The sequence below is a fragment of the Heliangelus exortis genome, chromosome 1, assembly GCF_036169615.1.
Source record: "Heliangelus exortis chromosome 1, bHelExo1.hap1, whole genome shotgun sequence".
NCBI classification, from domain to species: Eukaryota; Metazoa; Chordata; class Aves; order Apodiformes; family Trochilidae; genus Heliangelus; species Heliangelus exortis.
The window spans coordinates 194,888,822-194,908,984 of record NC_092422.1 but is presented as its reverse complement, the minus strand read 5'-3'; the positions used below and the strand labels follow the sequence as shown (position 1 = coordinate 194,908,984).

Below are 20,163 nucleotides of genomic sequence, written 5' to 3'. Positions count from 1 at the left end.
CTATTACCATGCATTAGAATAGATTAGCAGGCAGAGCAATTAGCAGCCTCCCTCTATTTGGCCAAGTGACAGGGTCGGTGGTGGCAGGCAGGGAAGAGGCAGTGTTTTTCTAGCTGAAATACAGCTCAAGGATGGAAGGGACTTGGGGTTTTTCAGCTTAAAGCTGTCCCTGCTGGGACATTGAAGGAGGGATGGGAGGGAGCTTTGGTTAGGGGAGGGTCTGAAAGTTTTTGTAGCTCGTGGTCCTTGAAAAATCACCCTGGAGAAATGAAAAGCCCCAAACTGTGAATTTCAGCTCTCTTGAGTTACCTTTTCCATGCCTCTTTGAGAGAATCCACAGATCCAGGGGTTCCAAAATATCCGAAGTCAAAACCTCCACTGCTTTGTCTTCCCCAGGTTATCACTGTTGCCTTTTTACCATCTTTGCCCACTCTCATCTTTGATACCCAAAAAGCAGATTTTTCAGGGAGGCAAACCTCTTTGTAGTTAGCTGAATCCAAAGATCCAACTCTTCCCTTGGATGTGTCTGAATTTGCTGAGAAAGCTTTCCTGCCTCTCACCACCAGGACAGGTTTCCCAGGAATGATCCCGTGCTTGATCACAGCTTGGGTTTGTTTTTTCCTGCAGTATCTCCTGCTTTTTTTTCCTTAAGGAATATGCCAAGCAGTGGATAAAATTTAACTCCTTCATGCCAAGGAGAGCTAAATTTCAGCTATCAGCCAAGAGAGACCCAGGGCAACCTGGAGGCCAGAAAGGATAGACAGAGAGGGGTGGTTATTTGCCACATCACTACATAAAGTTTAAGGTCAATTATGTCTGTGTCTCGACATTTATGACATTCCTATTCTGAGGACCCCGAGGGAACCTGGAAATGTCAAAACATTGCTAAAACTGACCTTAAACTTTACATGCGAGTGGGACTGAATCTCCTTCCTTTTCCTGACTCCAAGCAGAAAATTGCTTTTGGCTCCAGGAGAGGGAAAGGCAAATTTCAGCTGCTCCCTCCTTCCCCAGCCTTGCTCCCCACTCGTGTTAAAGCCATCCCAGGAGACACAAAGCTGGTTCTACACGTTGGTCAAATTTAGGTTAAAACAAACCTCTTACTAAATCCCCATCTCTTTTTAATTGCTCCATTCCTGGCTCATCCTTCTTTTCGACTGGGAAACAGAAAACCTTTCTCCAGTTACAAAAATGAAGCTGTCATATTGCATCTCATCCTAAAAAGAGGGACCAGACTAATGAGGCTGATTCAGACCATCACAACCAGATAGCTTGAATCTTCCTGGAAATGAAAGGCTCCCTGTGTCCTGAAGTCCCTTTTTTTTGGACTCCTGGCCCCAGCCTTGGCTGGAATACTTTTAGGGAAGTTTGCACTTGGCTTCCACTGAGCTCCCTCTGCTGACCACCTTGAAAAAGGCATCGTAAACCTACCTGGCTGGTGGAGTAGACGTCCTTTCCATCCTCTCTTCCAGGACTTTGGGCAGAACAAGGACAGGGAGTCTTGGAGTGATCCTCTGTGCAATGTTTGTGCTGGGAAGGGAGGTCTCACCACCTTCACAGGAAAAACTTCCTTCCTAATACGTAATCTCAGTCTCTCATCTTCCAGTTTGAAACCATTAACACTTGTTCTATCACTCCAGATCCTTGTAAAAAATCCCTCTCCAGCTTTCCTGTAGCCTCTTCCAGGTGCTGGAAGGTGCTTCAAGGTCTTCTCATCTCCAGGCTGAACAACCCCAATCCTCTCAACTGGAATTCAAGAAGTGATTGTAGATGTTTCCCTGTCACTCTGTGACCTGCCCTAGCTTTTCTCAGGACACAAATGCTGTTGTGGTAGAAGAGCAAAGACTTTGAGGAATAAAAATTTTTTCTGTTATTCCATTTTGGATGAAAATACCCCTTCCCCTCGGGGGCAAAAAGAGCTGCTACCAGCCCATGCTTGCAAACCCTCTTAGCTTTCAGTTTCTCAGTTTGTTGATCTGTGCTGAGCTGGAGATGGGGGAACCTCCTCAGATCTTTGCCAGCCAATTCCAAGTTCAGGTTGGCTCCCCATGGGCTGTTGCTGGGCTGGGAAATCTCAGATTTCCCCTTGGAAGTACAGAGTTTGAAGAAATGACAAATCATTGTCTCTTGCCCTGTCTTCTTCCAGGATATCTGGGATCACCTGGGCTTCCCAGGGTCTTCAAATTGAGACCTCATTAAGCTTTCTCTGCAAGTTTTCCTTCATCCCCTCTACTCTCCTCTATGGGAATTGCCCTGAACTTTCTCCCTGGATGTATTTACCAAACACACCTGGGCAAAGAGACCATCAGAGGTGGCAGAAAGGTCGGAGCATGGAGTGTGGGAAGGGGTGGGAATGTTGTGGTTTGGACTCTTGGGGTGTTCACACCAGCCCTACCCATCACTTACTTCCCAGAGAGTCTGGGACACACAAGCTGGATGCTGGAGCCTTCCTCACCCCCTTCCTCCCCTTTTCCATATCCCTATCCCTGTTCCACCCAGGCCCACGTTCTCTTTCCCTATCACCTATTTTCTCTGGGTTTGACACGAGGAGATTCAGACCCACGTGAGAGCCCTTGTGACAACACTGAAGGAGACAGAGAGACAAACAGGAGAGAAGGCAGTAAACCAGGGTGAATTTAAGGGGAAAAGCTGAGAATCATAAGAAAAACATGTTCAACTTGTGTCCAATCCCAAAAACAGGCAACTGGGAAGGGGTGAGGAATGGGATGGGACAACATCTCCAAGCTGAGGGCCCACTCCAAGACAAAATGCAACAAAGAAGATGGGGACCAAACAGAGATGCCAACATGAAGCTTGTGTCCCATCAAAATGTCCCATCCTGCCCTGTCCTTGCTGGTGGGAACATCTGCCACCTTGCATTTGCCAGCACTGGTGGGAAGGTGTAAGGAATGGGTGGCTGTGATTGTTCTGTCACAAGGAAGGGGAAATTTGTTGCCTACGGAAAATGTCAGCGTTTGGAATCAGAAATGAAAGCTGAAATGTCAAAACCTTTTGCAAAACAGAGATGTTGGTAAATTACCTGTTGGGAGGTGGTGGAAGGGTGTCATTTGGGTCTGCTGAGCTGACCCTACTACTGAGCTGGCTCTCATCTTGCTCCCCTCCACCTTTGGCATCAAATACAGATGCTTCAAGTCCCTTTTCTTCCCTCTGATCCCACCTGACTGGCCAGATGATGAGTTTTGTAATGCAAAAGCAGACAAAAGAAAACTGCTGTGCATCCAATGGCAGGGGTTCTGCAAAAGGAATTAATCTGTTTGGATTTTCTTTCTAGAATTTTTTTTTTTTTTTTTTTTTTTTTTTTTTTTTTTTTTTTATGGTTTTGTTTTTTATTATTGTAATTGTGGTGGTGGGGTTTTGTTCTGTGTAAAAAAAATGTATAATGTCCTAATTGCCTTTCTTGCCTACAAGCAACATAGAAAGGGCTTTTTGCACAGCTGTGTAGTGAAAGGACAAGGGGGGAATGGTTTAAAACTTGAAAAGGGGAGATTTAGGTTAGACATGAGGAAAAAATTCTTTCCTGTGAGGGTGGTGAGACACTGGGACAGGCTGCCCAGGGATGATGTGTGTGGCTGCCCCATCCCTGGAAGTGTTCAAGTCCAGGTTGGATGGAGCCTTGAGCAAATTGGTCTAGTGGAAGGTGTCTCTGTCCATGCTGTGATTTTTCTCCTTTTTCAATAGCTATGGATATAAGAAAAAAGGACTCAGGATTAAATGCTGATTATCTGACTGCACAATTTCAAACCCCCCCTCAAAAAAACCATTAAAAATTATAGAAAATTTCTTCCTGTTTTCCTCCTCCCAGGATTATTTGTCTCTCTCTATTCTGTCAGCTCAGGGTATCACTTATTTTGGTCCCCAGCAAGGACCTCCAGATCTGGCTAAGGGTGTGATTTGGCTTTCCCCCTCTCCACCAAGCCCCAGGCACTGAATGGGTCTGTGGAGCAGCTGAGCACCTCAGACCTTACAAGTCCAAATTTTGAGAGAAACTCATTGTGTGGTCTTATTGGGGTTTTGCATGGCTTAGAAAATAATTACCACTAGATAAATCAGGCAGAAAGGAGCTCATGTCTTTTAAATGCCTTGAAGTTGCCACCCAAGTGATGCTCGGGGCTGCCTTGCTGGCAGGGTATGACTTAAGGAAAAAAGGCTGGAGCTCATGGGTCTGTGAAGAAGTTTGACCATAAAGAATGGCAAGAGTAGAAGGCTGGAGATTTTGGTCTGTAGAGCCCTCAGTGCAGCGTGTGGCCTCATCCTGATCCAAGAAAAGGGTGCTCTGGCTGAGGTCCTAAGAGCATCTGCAGCTCTGCCAACCTCCAAGCACCCTGCATGGGAGGGGAGAGCAAATCAGCACCTTCTCCTTTCCCTGCTGAGAAATCAGGAGCTCCCCAAAACAAACTCAAGCATTTCAGACAGTGGTAGGAGGGAAAGATGGGTTAGAAGTGAGAGGGGCAGGGGAAGACCCCCACTGGGCACCCTTCTCCCACTTCACTCCTCTGATGAGGGATGGCCTCAGAACTTAATCCTTGGCACCACAGCTCCCCTGCTCCCTTCCCTCTGCAAACAGCCTCTTTCCCTCTCTTTTCTCCCTCTCCGTGGCCACTACATGGTCAGAAGAGATCCTCCTGTTTCAGTCACCTTAAACCAAGCTCCATCCCCAGCAGATGTTGTGATCACAGGCACTTTGTCACCCGTAGTCCAGAGCCCAGGGGGTCAGGGTGGCAAAGTGACAACCTTGAGGTGGCAGGAAGAGAAAATGCAATGTTCAAGAGAAGTAGAAGACTTCAGAATAAACTGCTAAGGGGGTATGAGGGTCTGCAGGACTGTGTGGTGAGAATGCAGCAAGGTTCAAGACCCTTCTATGGTGGGCATGGAAAAAATAAAGATGCAGCCAAAAAAAAAAAAAAAAAAAAAAAAACCAAGATGGAAAATAAAGATTTTTTTTACTTGTTTGGTTTAAGGGTTTTTTGTGTGTGTGTTTTGCTGTTGTTTTTTCTACAACAGCATGGTGGAGATGTGTCTACACTAAAAGGCAAAGGGAGATGAATCCCATGGCACAAATACCTCCTGCTAGGCTGACAGCCCTGTTTTCCATGCTGTGCATGAGAAAAATGAGGAGCTGCTAGGTGAGGTTGTACCTGACTGAACCCTTCTTGTACCTGGTCTATCCAGGTGCATGGACATCTTAGCTCTGTGCTCAGCCTCTCCAAAGATTTCCAGACTTCAGATTAAACCTCCTAACCTTGGATATGTAGAGACAAACTGTGGAGGTGGTGGAATGAGTCTGGGCTTTGTTTGACCAAGCCTGAGCAAGACAAAAGAGCCCTCAGCATCTCATTGCACCTTATCCCTCTGCAGCTGGTGGCCCCAAGAGGCTGCTTCAGATCCCAGATGGTAGACCCAGGATTTAACCATGATTTCTCAGGTCCCAAACCAGAGCCTTCATCTCATCTTCAGGAAACCTGGGCCTTGACACACATAAATCTGTGCCTCACCTTCCTGTCCCTGCCTGGTTTCAACCTCAGAGAGATATCCTGAAGTTTAATTAGCTCCGGGCTAAGCCCTTAGAGATGCTCAGAGGAGAGATGCTGGAGAAGCACAAAGTATTAATTTAACATTATTCAAATAATTGGTTAGTGGATGGTGAAGAGGGGGTTAGTGTTAGCAGTATTTATTCTTAATGGGTGATGAGGAGGAAATAACATTCCTCATGGTTCAGTGGTGGGAAGGGTTTCTTAGTGTTTGCACTAATGGTTTCGACAGAAGCAGGACACTTGCAATTGTTACAAGGTAGAGCTGATAATGAAATAGCAGGTGTTATTAAGACATACAGAGAAGCACTGTGTCTACACCATAATCTCATGCAAATAAGTTGAGGAGTGGAATATGCTCTTTTCAGGTGTCTTCAGTGTAATGTGATGCCACGGGGTGGGAGTTACACACCAGCTAATTATAGTCTGAATAGCACTGAATGAGGTTATATGGCAGTGGAAAATGATCTCCACGTATTAACAGACCCAGAGTTCCTGATGTTTTATTAAAGAGAAACAATTATTAGCAGTAACAGGTATTTTTTTTTAAGCTCTGCACAATAGACACACCAGTTGAGAGCACAGCAGAGTCCCAGCAATCTCCCAGGGCCCAGACTTCTCTCCAACTCTCAGCAGAGACAACAGGAATGATTAGTTGGGATATTTCATCAACCCAAACCCATTCTCTGATTCTCTGATTACCCCTTTCACAGTCCAGCTGTTGGCTGCAGGCAGCTGCCTGCCAGATGACCACTTTTCTAAGGCAGACTCTTGTGTCTGGAAGTACTTATTTATTAAAACTCCCATTTGTCTCTATTTGAAAATTTGCTGAACTTATTTTATGGGCAGCAACGTCCCCTCTGGGCAGGTGCCTTCAGCAGCTGGGTGCTTTGCCACATTTGGTTCTGCCTTTCACCCAACACCATTCAGGGATTTGAGAGGCTGTTGCTGGAGGGCAACACTTTGCTCTACACACACTGAAACAATTTTCTCTGCTGTTTCCCCCCCCCCCCCTCTATGTGGGGAGACCAGAACATTTTTGGTAGTGCAGAGGAAGACTTTTTTCCCTGAAAATCCACCACGTTTTGCCTCCCAAAAACCTCAGCTCAGGGGCAGACAACTGGGAGAGTGTGGTGTCTAAACCTACAGAATGCTCCATAGGCTCCAACATAGGATAGATAAGGTGGTCAAGGAAAAGGAGGTGGGGTAACCAAAAAACTCTGGAGAAGAGCCTCCAAATCCTTGTTTCAGCATAGACAAACCTGCAAAACCCACTGGCAGGCAGGTCCATCCCTTTAGTCTTTGTGTTCAGTATCTAGGATCATTTACTTGGGATGAATGACACTGTGAGCCTTAGGGGAAGAGATCTGTGATGGTGACTCCAGAGACTGAACCCTACTGGTGACCCAGCCCTCATCTCAGTTTGCTTCATCTTGGCAGAGCTCCCTGATCATCATACTCCAACACCAGGCACAGATGGGGTTGGTTTGGGTTTTTTGTTTGAAATGGAGAAATGACATTGAAAAAGTCAGACAGTCAAAGTCAAAAGTTAGGAAGTGGCAGAACTGAGGTCACAGGTGGGAAAAAAAAAAAAAAAAAAGGAATAATAATGTGTGATCCTGTAATTAAAGTCTGGCTCACAATGTGTCAGTGTGGGGAGCAGATTTGGGAGTGCAGAAGCTATTTTCAGTCTGGCAGTACCTAATTCCTGAGGGCCTGATGCTGCAGCCTTAGCATTATATTAAAACCAGGCTTAGCTTGGTTTGGTTTTTCATCATTTCATTATTTGGATGGCAACACAAGCTTCCAGTAGCTTTAAAGGCTGCAAGACACATTAGTCTGATACAGAGTGAGGTTTTGGTCTGAAAAGTTACATGTCTGAAATATGTATGACCAGTGAAGAGCATGATAAGATGCTGCTTGTTATCTTCCAGCTCAGCTGTGTGGCTGGAAATACAAACCAGGTTGATGCTTAACTGGTACCCATGTGTTGTCCTCCTGTGCTGGATGTTTTTTCAACCTACTCTTCTGTTGCTCTTGAGCTGGGTATCTGCCTGCTTCATTTTAGAAAATCCAGATATTCCTGCCATGCTGCAGCTGGAAGAGATAAATGGGATATCTTGAAGAATTTGGGTACTTGTGTTTTAACGTGGAGCTCAATAGGGTTTCCTTCCAAGCTATTCTCAGGAGGGGAGTCCCCACACCCTGCAGATCTTCACTGGGACTGCAGAGTGTGTTTGTTTTCTTGAAGTGCTTACAAAAACCTCAGGTCAGCATTTTGCCCTGGCTTTCATTCCACAATAGGAGACTTACAGTTTGGGGAATAGTTAACCAGCTCTCCATCTAACTCTCTGGAGAGTGCACATTTAAAATTCCTGATCCAGCAAGGCAGCAGAGCTAAAGGAGACTTAATGGGATGAAGGCTCCTAGGGAGAGGGGAGTGGGATATGCAATGATGCTCTTGCTCTTGAAGCAGCAGAGCAGCACATTGAGTCCAGCAGAGCTCTTCCTTTTTGGTTTCTGCCACTGGAAATGCAAAACTTCCCTCTACCAAGCAATCTGAGCAATTGAGTTTGAATCTGGGGTGCTCATTTTATCTACTGTCAACTGCTAGAGAGAAGCTGAGCCCTAAACTTTTAGGCCAGCCTCCAAACTTTGTAATATTCAGGCTCAGCCATATTTTGGGTTCTGAGCAGCCTGATCTGGTGGGAGGTGTCCCTGCCCATGGCAGGGTGGCTGGAACTGGATGATCTTTAAGGTCCTTTTCAACCCAAACCTATTCTGTGGTTCTATGACTCTTTTTACCTTAGATCTGCAAATCCCCATGTAGATGGGGACAATCTCTGCTCTGGGGAGCAAGAACCTTGGGAAGGGATGTTGGAACTCACCCTTCAGCAGCCCCTGAGTGCTCACAGAACTGAGACTCTGAAGTCTGGAAGTGGGTGAATAATTTAACATCCACACTTAGTCTTTATAGCTGATTTTAATGGGGGGTAACAGCACTGCTAATAACAAAATCTATTGAAGATGCCCTGTGCAAGCCCATAACATCAGCTTAATGGCAAAAGGTAATTGGCATGCAGTTGGAAATGTCCTTTTGTATTAACCCTCTGGATTTCTAGGGATGCTTCTGCCTTGAAGCCATGGCCTTGGCAGGGCATGGAGAGGAAAGTACAGATGTGTTTTTATGCTAAGCAAATGTAAATTTGGGTGGAAACTGCTACCAATTGGTGTTGTTGGTGTGTGTTTACACAGGGCAGACAAGACAAGGGACAGTGAGAGTGCTGAAAGCTCTGACAGCAGTCATTGTGTGGTGTAATATTCATAGGCTTGTACAGCCCTGGTCCTCTGCAGCCACCAATTCCCCTGAACTCTCACTAATTGGGAGCACCAGGATTTTACAGATTCAACCTTGGGCACCTTTAGTCAGGCACTTTCAAACCAGATGCTGAAAAAAAATCTTCAACCTGCCTGGCAGAAGCTGCTGAGCAATGAATCAGAGGGCTTCCCCTTCCCAGCAGGGAGGTACCAGCAGCCCAGAAGCCCATCAGAAGGGTCAAAGAACATGGACTGTGCACATCTCCATCCCTGGCTAGGATGTCCTGGACAGGACAGTTGGTAGGGCTACCAAGGAAAAGTTAAGCTATAGCTCTGTGGGTAGAGCTTCTCTAGAGCTGTGCTTCCTACCCCAGGGATGGGACTTTCATCCAACACTTCTTCTTCTTTCGTGGTGTCCTTGCAGCTCTCCAACCCGCTGAGTGATCCCATGGCTGTCGGCCCCAGAGTTGGAGCACTCCGAGGCATGAGTGTGGTTTTCCAGCTAGCTGCGGTCCCAAATGGTTCAATGCTGTTGATTTTCCATCCCAAATGATTGCTCCTCATCCTCTCAGCCTGACTTTGGGTTAAATGTGTCCTTCTCTTGTCCCCCTTTGCTCAGGTGCACGAGGAAGGAGCGATGCGAGCGCTCCAGTGAGCCCCGGAGATTCGCCTCGGAGATGAAGCAGTGCGTCCGTCTGACTGTGCATCCCAACAACATCTCTGTCTCCCAGTACAACGTGTTGGTGAGGAACAATCATCCTTCTGCCCCTCCCTCAGGTTGAATGTCACAACAACCCCACACAGCGCTACAGGCTGAGCACAGAGTGGCAGAAAGGGATCTGGGAGTCTGGATTGCCAGGAAGCTGAAGAGGAGGCAGCAGTGTGCCCAGGTGGCCAAGAAGGCCAATGGCATCCTGGCCTGGCTCAGGAACAGCGTGGCCAGCAGGTCCAGGGGAGGGATTCTGCCCCTGTGCTCAGCTCTGGGGAGGCCACGGCTTGAGTTCTGGGCCCAGTTCTGGGCCCCTCAGCTCAGGAAGGAGATTGAGGTGCTGGAGCAGGTCCAAAGGAGGCAACTGGGCTGGGGAAGGGATCCAGCACAGATCCTCTGAGGAGAGGCTGAAGGAGCTGGGGGTGTTGAGGCTGGAGAAGAGGAGGCTCAGGGGAGACCTCATCACTCTCTCCAACTCCCTGAAAGGAGGTTGGAGACAGGGGTTGGTCAGGCTCTTCTCCCAGGCATCCATCAATAAGACAGAAGGACATGGGCTTAAGCTCTGCCAGGAGAGGTTTAGGTTGGATATTAGGAAAAAATTCTTTCCAGAGAGAGTGATCAGGCATTGGAATGGGCTGCCCAGGGAGGGGGTGGATTCTCCATCCCTGAAGGTTTTTAAGAAGAGACTGGATGTGGCACTCAGTGCCATGGGCTGGGAACCACGGTGGTAGTGGATCTCAGAGGATCATCTCTTGATGATCTCAGAGGTCCTTTCCAACCCAGATGATTCTGGGATTCTGTAATCTGCCCGTGCAGACTGCCAGACCCGTGCAACACGAGTGGGAAGGAGCAGCAGCTCCATGCACGAGGTTTTTCCTCATTCCAGCGCAGGGAAAGATCAGCCATGGGAAGATGTTTTGGCCTTGGTATCCCCTGTTCAGATGTGTGGAAGAGGTTTGCTGTGAGCAACTGAGGGACTGAAGGGACTTAGTGCCCTGCAAGTGTTGTTTGCACAGTGTAGTTGTTTACTTCCTTGGGAGAGGGTTGTGTCTATGGCTGGGCATGGACTTTAGGCAAGGGACATTATGATGAAATAATTAAATTACTTTCTAGGATAAGGACAAGTCAGGGATACTGTTATTCCAATAAGCTCCAATTTTCTCTCATCTTGGGTAAAAGTGTTTCTTTCTTAAGCCACCAAGACCTCCAGCACTGAATATGGAGAGCAGAGGGGCAGGATGCTATGCAGAGGCACCTAAGGCCACCAAGGTTCATGCTTTTTTGTGACCTTCCTCAGCATAAAGTTTAATCCTTATGGCCTCCAGATACTCAAGTCAGTAGCCCACAAAGCCACACAGTGAGTGATGGTGGAGCAGTAGATGATTGGATCATTTTCTGTGCTCAAGGCAAGAAATTTGAAGACCTAAGCAGTTTGTGATTTCTCTCCTGACTCATGACAGCAGCACCTTAAGTGGTGAGATCCCAGCACCCTCTGAGAATAAGGCAGAGACCTGTTTTATTCAGGCTACTTGGGCCCTGTCCTTTTGGACACCTTAATTTGGGCTGGAACTGAGTTGATAATCCAGACCCCAAAAGCTCCAGCTCTGAATGTTCTCTAGCCCCAAACCCTGAAAAATCTAAAAGGTGTTGGTCAAGGCCCATCTGCCAGGAACCTTCCAGGTGACAGGTTTTGGAGTGCAAAGGTTTCTTCAGTGGTAATCACAGATATAATGAAGTGAAATGAAATCATAATGAAATCAGCCTTTCAAAGGCTGCATGTCCAATCACTGCTGCTTTTTTTTTTCAGCCTCTTAACTTTGCTGTGACTTTACTTTCCTAGGCTTCAAACAAAACTGATCTGAGACATCTTGAGTCCTTTGTTCTTCTGGGAGTTCAAGGTTTCTTTTTCTTATTCTCTCAGTAGTCACTGAACTCTTTCATGTTGGAATAAATCCCGGGGGACTAGCTGGCTCAGGGCGACTGGAATTGATAACAGAATAAAAGATTTTTCCCTCCAGGTTCCTCAGGCAGGGCAAGTCAACACAGAGCTGCTGGGATCAGAAGTGGCTGTTGTCTGACTCTTGCCCAGCAATTTGCATGAACATTTCCATGGGAGTCTCAGCTCAGTCCAGTATATATTGGTGTCCCAGCTCACCCACAGTCACCACAGATGGTCCCGTGGCAAATCTGGAGAGGAGCATCAATGAATGAGTAGCTGGTGGTGTCCTTACTGAGTGTCACTTGGGTTCTAAGGCTCAATGATAAGTTCTTGCCCACAGAGGCAGAGAAAGTATCTGTGGGGCCAGACAAACTTTCAGCCTTTGGTTACAAACAAGGGCTTGGAAAATTGTGTCTGAGCCTATTGCAGGGATTTGGGAAACTGAGGCTGGTTCAGCCCAGGGCTGCTGGTCTAGGATCTATGAGAAGAGGAACTTGCTGGGAAAAGGATCTGTTCTTCCCTCATCTCAGCACCTGCAGAGCAGAAGGAGGGATGTAGGAATTCTCCTCTGTTCAGAGTCTGTACTGGCTCATGAATCTTGTTGCCAAATTCTACTGATCTATCCTTTGGGGTCATCTTCTGCATTGCCCACCTTCCTTCTGCATTGCCCATGTTCAGAGAAGAATATTTATTAAACAGAAGAATTTCCACCTTCTCCATTTCTATCTGTATTAATGAGCAAGGAGAGTGAATTCAGCCTGAATGCTAAAGCCATCCAAAAAAAACCCCAAAGCTTTTTCCTTTTCCCCATCCAAAGCCACAAAAAAATCTTTCCTGTTGCCATTCCCATTGTCTGGAAATGAACACACTCTCATGGGGGCTTTCTGTCAGCCAGGGCTAAGGTTTTTCTGCTCAGCCTTTCTCCCCGATGGTGCTTCAAGTGATGAAATAACTCCAAGCCTTCTCTAAGTGAGGAAAAGGGTGTGAGGAAGCTGTAAGCATAAAGTTATCATCCACTCTGGCTTTTGTCACCTGGACTCACCTCCTCTGGTTTTTGTGCTGGTAGAAACACCACTTTCAGCATGCATTTGTGTCTCTTTTTGGTGGCTGTCAACTCAGATGGAGCCTCAGATAGCCCGTGGAGGAGGCAAGTGTGGAGAAAATCTGCATTTGTGGGCTGGCTCTACTGGTTGGTCACAAAACCTCTAAATTTATACCAACTAGGAGGTCATCAGCAGGGGCTAGAAGTAGCCTGGGCTGACTCTCTGTGTTCAGACATGGTCTGGTGGGTTGGGCAGGGATGGAAAGTACTGGTGCAGGACCTTAGCCAGACTGGGAAGGTAGCAGCACAAGCATCCTCCTCTAGAAACATGTTGGAAATCAGCCATGAGATTCCTTCCCTTCCTGACCACAGACACTGACACAGCAATGCTGGTGGGTGTTGTGAGCTCTGAAAACAGGGTTTTCAAGTTCTCCTTCCAACAAGTTCTCCTTCCTAGCTCTTTTAGGTTTTTCTATATGGCAGCCCCATCCCTCAGGTCCCCAGAGCCAACTGGTGGGATGGGCAGGAGAGCTTTGCTGTGCTTCTAAGAGACAGAATTTCTTTGTGGTGGACTGAAGGCTGTAACTAGACTCTCCTTACACAGGAACATGGGGACAGAGTTCTCCCCCATCTGCTGATGCTAGGAGAGCAGCCCGTAGAGAGTTAGACTGGAGCGCTACAGTTTCTCTGTAGTCTGCAGAGTGCCTCTTGTGAGTAGCTCTCACCTTCCTCAGAAAACGCCTGCCCTGGGGCCACCAAAGCCCTGGGTTTCACAGCTGGCTCCAAAGAATCCCCTGCCTAACCCTACACTTGCATGACAGACAGTGAGCACTCCCCCCTCTCCACTGGGCAGGTGTCCCCGCATAGCCACCCCCCACCCGTCTCAGCATCAGCATCTCCTCATCCCCTTCCCCCTCCCCACACACAGCCCTCTCCTCAGTCGCTGCTTTCTGTTGAAGGAGGATGCTCTCTCTAGCAAGAGGCTCTTTGTCCAACCTCTCCAGTGTAATTCTCTCCTGATGGCCCAGCTCCATTGGTCTCCATTGGTCAGCTTAATGTTCTCTCTTTTCTTTTTTCTTTTTTTTTTTTCTCTTTCTTTCTTTCTTTCTTTCTTTCTTTCTTTCTTTCTTTCTTTCTTTCTTTCTTTCTTTCTTTCTTTCTTTCTTTCTTTCTTTCTTTCTTTCTTTCTTTCTTTCTTTCTTTCTTTCTTTCTTTCTTTCTTTCTTTCTTTCTTTCTTTCTTTCTTTCTTTCTTTCTTTCTTTCTTTCTTTCTTTCTTTCTTTCTTTCTTTCTTTCTTTCTTTCTTTCTTTCTTTCTTTCTTTCTTTCTTTCTTTCTTTCTTTCTTTCTTTCTTTCCTTCCTTCCTTCCTTCCTTCCTTCCTTCCTTCCTTCCTTCCTTCCTTCCTTCCTTCCTTCCTTCCTTCCTTCCTTCCTTCCTTCCTTCCTTCCTTCCTTCCTTCCTTCCTTCCTTCCTTCCTTCCTTCCTTCCTTCCTTCCTTCCTTCCTTCCTTCCTTCCTTCCTTCCTTCCTTCCTTCCTTCCTTCCTTCCTTCCTTCCTTCCTTCCTTCCTTTTCCCACCTCTCCTTCTCTCCCTCCATCTTTGTTTGCAGCTGGTCCTGGAGACCTACAACGTCCCAGAGCTGTCAGCAGGAGTCAATTGCACCTTTGAAGACCTCTCAGAGATGGATGGTTTGGTGGTGGGCAGTCAGATCCAGTGCATCTCCCCAGCTGCCAAAGAGGTTCCCCAGATCATCACAGAGAACGGTGGGTATCCCATTATCCCACAGCTCCTCTGCTGCATCATTTCCCCCTCTTTTCCCCACCCACACCCTCTGCCTCTCTTTTTGCCTTCTCCTGAAGCAGAATTGGGCTGATGGCAGCCTGAAGGACAGGGCATGAAAAGCACCAGGAGTAGGTGGGATAGTGTGGATGGTCCTGGCTGGTGGTGCAGCACACTGTACCACGAGTTTTCTCCATGTGTTTGTGTGTGCACACTTGTGCAAGCATCCTGCTGCCATACCAGTACCCATAGCAAGGTGCTCCTAGGGGTGACAGTGTTTTCAGCCACCTGTATCAAGCTAAGACAAGAGGTGGATGGAGGATATTTGCTCACCTTTTGTCCAGGAACACAACCCAAGGAATGAGGTTGCTCTCAACACATCCAATCCCCTGCAAAATCCTGCAGACCTTAATGATCCTGGCTGTAATTTTCATTCTGCTCTTCCCAGATTTGGATCTAGGTACTCAGCAATTCATCCCTGGACTTTACTGCCTTTTTCCTGTCTCTCCCTCCCAAAGTGATCAGGCAGAGAAAAATACCTTGTCCCCAAGGATGCTTCCCCCACCCACAGCTTCCTTCCCTCTTCTGTTTCCCTTTCTAAGACCTTTTCTAGGTGCTATCAAGAGCACCTGCAGCTCTTTGCAGGGACTTAATGTAAAAACATCATCCTTCTGGTCACCCCTAGAGGTGCAGAGAGGATGCTGCTATTTTTGTCCTTGGCTTCATGGGAAATTTTACAGTAAAATTTGTTTCTGACAACTCCCAAGCCACAGCAAACAAAGAGAAGCAAACTGTCCCCCATCATCTTCTTCCTGCTATCCCCAAACTACACACAGCAGCAATCCCAAAACAAGCCCCCAAAGGCCTGGTACCATTTTCAAGTCTCAATGAGTTGCTTAACAAGATAGATGCCAGGAATTATTTGCTTGGTATGGACACCTCTCCCAGACCAGGCTATGATCAACCAGCAAACAAAAACAGCAGAGAAAGCTGGAGGCAGGAAAAGAGAGAATGATTTAGGTGAAACCTTGGTTTCCAGAGAAGATTTGCACCTGCACCTTTCATCAGTCTCAGCAGCTGATGCTCTGTATTTCTTCAAAGACCATGGTCCTCCACGCACAGCACCAGAAGCTGGATTTGAACCAAAGGCTGGGATGCTTTGCAGCACATCTGAGCCCTGGAGCCACCCAATCCTGTTTTAAAATATATGCAAGATGCTGGCAAAGTTGTTAAATATGAAGCAGTTAACAGAGGTGTCAGAGCAGATGGGCAGGAGTGTCGAGCACTGGCAGGAAAATGTGTTTGGTGAAGTGGGTGAGGTGTGCCTGAGTGTGTCTGTGTCTGTGTCTGTGTGCTTGCACGTGGGTGAGCATGCACGTGGGCACACGTGGTGACAAGATGTCACATTTGCCTGGCCCTGACTGATGAACTCATCCTTCAGGCAAGGAGGAAAACAGAGGTGAAAGGGTCAACGAGGCTGAAGTCTCGGATGAAACGTTGGTCACTTCCCCAAGAAATTACTGCAGTTGTTGCAGCCACTCATTACCAGGAGCTGATGGGTTCTAAATTGGGTTATGGGTTCTAAATTGGGGTTTTAGCCTTGTGGAAGAGGTAAAAGTTGTCTGTCCTGCGTGGAAGTAGTGAGAAGATGATGTGTAGAAGCTGAGGTGCAGGCGTGGGGTCTGCAATGGAAGTGGATTAATCCTTCTGGAAGTGCAATGGCTTCTGGATGTCCCTCATGTTGAACTGGGCTTTTTGTAACCAGCTCATTACCAGGAGCTGATGGATTCTAAATTGGGGTTTTGGCCTTGTGGAAGAAGTAAAAGTTGTCTGTCCTGGATAGAAGTAGTGAGAAGATGATGTGTAGAAGCTGAGGTGCAGGCATGGTCTGCAATGGAAGTGGATTAATCCTTCTGGAAGTGCAATGGCTTCTGGATGTCCCTCATGTCTGGGCTCTTCATAGCCAAAGGTTTGGGTGAAGTGACCTTGGGGTGAATGTTGTGAAGTGAATCTGGAGGAATTATTAATGTGGGACTCCTCCTCTTCATCAACATTTCCCAGGCTGCAGATAGGGTTTCTCTACCCTGTCCTCACTGCTGTTTTCCTTGCTCGTCCCTCCATCCTGCTTTATCAAGATACAACATCCCTTTGGGAGCAGAATCTGGAAGTGGCCTTTTCCTGGCATGGTTGTCCTGGATATTGGGCCCTATTCAGAATTAAATAATGAGGGTGAGGAGGAAGCAGATCTGTTTTTTCTCCCTTCAGGAATGCTTATCCTCCAGGTAGTGTATGCATAGGGCACCAATGTCTGGGGACAGCAGTCACATCTTCCACTCAGTCCCCTTCCTTCTGGGGTTGTCAAATGAACCAGCAGAAAGGAAGAACTTTAAGGAAAATGCTACAATTTAACAGCCTCCTAATTCCAGGCATCTGTATCCTCTTTTTGAGCTTAGTTTTTTTCTTATTCGATAACTTCAGTCACCACATTTTTTTTTAACTAGTGAAGCATGGTCTAGACCTGTCACCATCATCCAGTCCAGAATTTGATCCCAAGTGTTTCCAGTGGTGAAAACATACTCCATCATGCCAGTACCATAAGAGGGGGAGATGTACCTGCTAGAGAACCAGGGTCTAGAAGGATCTTCTTGCATGTCCTACATCTCTTGGGGGTGGACTGGCCAAGGTATCATAGAGCAGCTCCAAGACCAGACTGGTGGCATGGCCAGAGGGGTTTAACTAAGCTAACAGACCAGTCAGACACTGATGTATTTGTTTTTTTTCCCCAGGAGACCATCACATTGTCCAGCTCCAGCTCAAATCCAAGGAAACGGGTATGACCTTTGCCAGCACCAGCTTCGTCTTCTACAACTGCAGCGTCCACAACTCGTATGTTCCATTTCTTTTGGTACCTGCTTTCCATTCCCTCTCTGGATGGCCACAAAACCCACCCCTGAATGTGTCATGTGTCACTCAGGAAACTGGTTAGGTGTGGAGGTGACCAGGTGTCAGGGTATGACCAGTGACATGGAGCCATTTGCATGATGGGCACCATGGTGGGAAGATGAAAAGTAGTACAGACACCATTTGTTCTGCTGATGGGCAAGAAAACTTTGACCCTGGGGAGTTGTACTTCCTCATGTGTCCCTCGAGCAGAGGAGCATCACATCAGAGGGAGTTTGTCAGGAAAGGGAGTCAAAAGCCAGTTGTGACCTCAGCAAATGGCCCACTCACCTTCCCATTAAGGAGCTGTTTGTGGGTAGCTGGATCCTTCTGGATCCACATTGGATCCTCCAACCTCATCCATGCTGTTGGTGCCACCAGTAGGAGCCTCTCCCAGACAGTTAACATGGTCTTGGGCTCCCAGATCCAGAAAGACAGGAGTTAATTCCTGCATGATGTGAACCATCAGCAGTCCCAGCTCATTCCCTTGACACCATCTTTTCCATCCTGTGAGCTCCTGCCCTGCATCCCATTCTTCAGGGGTTTAGCTGGCACCCAGGGCTGCTCAGGATCTGCCCCACCAGAGCAAATCTCCAGTTTTCCTGCAGAAAGATACTCTCCTAGCAGCTTGATCCACCTCTGAGCAAGGCTGAATGGCTCTATCCCCACCACTGAGCCATCAGAAGTGCCAAAAGCAGATAATTACTGTGGCTCAGCGCTTCACAAGGAAAGGCAAATCCTATTTCCATGTTCCTGCTGCTTTGACAAACAGTGTCAGAAAGCAAGGGTTGGGGGGGGGAAGAGCAGGAGAGATGGTGCTGTTAAATATTTATGGCATGTTTGGGTTTCTTACTCGACAAACTATAATACACTATCCATTTTTAATTTGATGTATCAGAGCAAGCACTTGTTACCAATTTGAAGAACAGCTCTCTGTACCGGAGCTGAAAGGAGATTGGAGCTGAGCAAGTTTTCACAGAGACAGGGGAGAGGGGATGTGTTTGCCTGCTGAGTTCAGCCAGGCTCTGCTGGAGGCAATTTTTTTTCCAATGGCACAGGAAAATTTGCAACCCCCAAGTCCCCCTCCAGGTACTTCTGCACAAAAGTCTCCGGGCGGTGTGAACGACCACAAGAAATCTCTCCAATTCACTGATTGTTTTGTGCAGAGAGGTTGTTATGGCTCAGTTTGGTTGCTGGTGAGAAGACATTGTATTAAATTAAAAAAAAAAAACAATAAGAAAGTGTGATGTAGGCCTAAGTCAGTGTTGTAACACAGCCAGGAAAGGCTTTTGCAGCTCTTAGCCTACAGCATCTATGAGGCATAGAAGAATAAAACCTTGTAAGATGGGGGGCATGGTGCTTTCCTACACCCTGATTACATGAAATATGCCCTCTACTTCCTGGATGGCTGCTACAATATTCTTTCCTTCTCTGCTGAGACAAAGGAACAATGAACAGAGTAACTATATTTCCAGAAGCCAATCACCCTGAGCAGATCTTACACTAATAAGCACGTGGGACAAAAGGGGAGAAAATTAGAAAATTCCCTGCCTCATCCATGGCTTTCTGAGCTTGGTGCATCCCAGTTTGTGTTTGGCCTCTGTATCACTGGGAGAATGGGAGGATAAGTCAACTGGGACTGGCAGTGCACAGGGTCTGGCCTCCACGGGCATCACTCCTACCTTGGCAACTTTCCCACCATGTGTTTGCAGATCCCAGGGCACTGGTACAGCTCAGTGTGGATGCAATGAGGCTATCACAGTTTTCATCCATCCCCTGATCCTGTATTTTTGGTTACATTCACTATTTCATCACAGACAAAAAGGGGAATGCCTCATCTACACAAAGCAGAGAAGTTGACACTGAATAAAAGCTGCAGCAGAACGACCAATGTGTTTATTATTACTCTGGTAATTATTACTCTCGTTACAATGATATTAGTGCAATCTAAATTAGGTAATTAATTCAAGACACTTGTAATCACAGTGACAACCAGCTCAGGCCATGGCAAGTTCAGCACCATCCTGAGACCTGATGATGTTGGGTCAGTGGAAAACCCACGGTCTTCTGCTGTTGCTAGCAGAAAAAAAAAAAAAAAGTGTTTTCTGAGCTTTGAGATAAACTACCAGCCTCAAGGTCAAGGACAGCTGGCTGATGGGACTTGACTGGCCAAGTGACTACTCTTTCTCTCCATCTCCAGGTGTCTATCATGTGTGGAGAGCCCCTACAGGTGTCACTGGTGCAAGTACCGCCACGTCTGCACTCACGACCCCAGCTCCTGCTCCTTCCAGGAGGGACGAGTCAAGCTGCCCGAGGTAGGCAGGGTCAGGGCAGATGTTGCCTTTTGGCCTGGATCAGACCAACAATCCACGTCCAGTCCCACTCTCTTCTTCTTCTTCTGCTCACCCTTCAGTGGATCTTCACCCTTCCCCTCTGCCCTGCCAGAACCCCCGTAACCTGACCTCTCCCTCCTGTATACTACAAGGAGTTCACTACCTCGGAAGGCCACTGACATCTCCCAGTACTGGGGGACTGGAAGGGATGGGAAACACTGGGCATGCATCTCCTCCAGCAGAGAAAGAGGTTGCCTCTCAGCGGATCCCCCAAGCTGTTGAGATCTGGGGAGGATTCTGTGCTATGTCCCCAGCATCCGTGGGCTTCAGCCATGCTTCCAGCAGCACTGGGGCTTGGTGGGTTTGGTGCAGCAAAGCACCTTCAGACAAGGCTGAGGAATGGCTCCTTGTTAGTTGTGGAGCTGAACTGGACCTTAAGGCTTAATGCAGAGCTGGCTGCTGCCCTGCAAATGCTGTCTGGCTCGTTTTGTAACTAATGAGCACTTGCAGACAAGCAGAATACAAATAGGAAGCCACTTAATTACTTCATGGT

At 47.2% G+C, this 20,163-nt stretch overlaps 1 protein-coding gene across 2 annotated transcripts in view; it reads left to right on the top strand.

Moving 5' to 3' along the window:
* PLXNA4 (plexin A4) overlaps window positions 1-20,163 on the top strand; it is a 504,022-nt gene that overhangs the window by 373,733 nt on the left and 110,126 nt on the right. For both annotated transcript variants that reach the window (XM_071734217.1, XM_071734218.1), the window contains exons 6-9: window positions 9,487-9,610; window positions 14,168-14,321; window positions 17,124-17,223; window positions 19,478-19,592. In XM_071734217.1, the coding sequence (XP_071590318.1) occupies window positions 9,487-9,610; window positions 14,168-14,321; window positions 17,124-17,223; window positions 19,478-19,592 (493 nt within the window). The remainder of the gene's footprint in view (window positions 1-9,486; window positions 9,611-14,167; window positions 14,322-17,123; window positions 17,224-19,477; window positions 19,593-20,163) is intronic.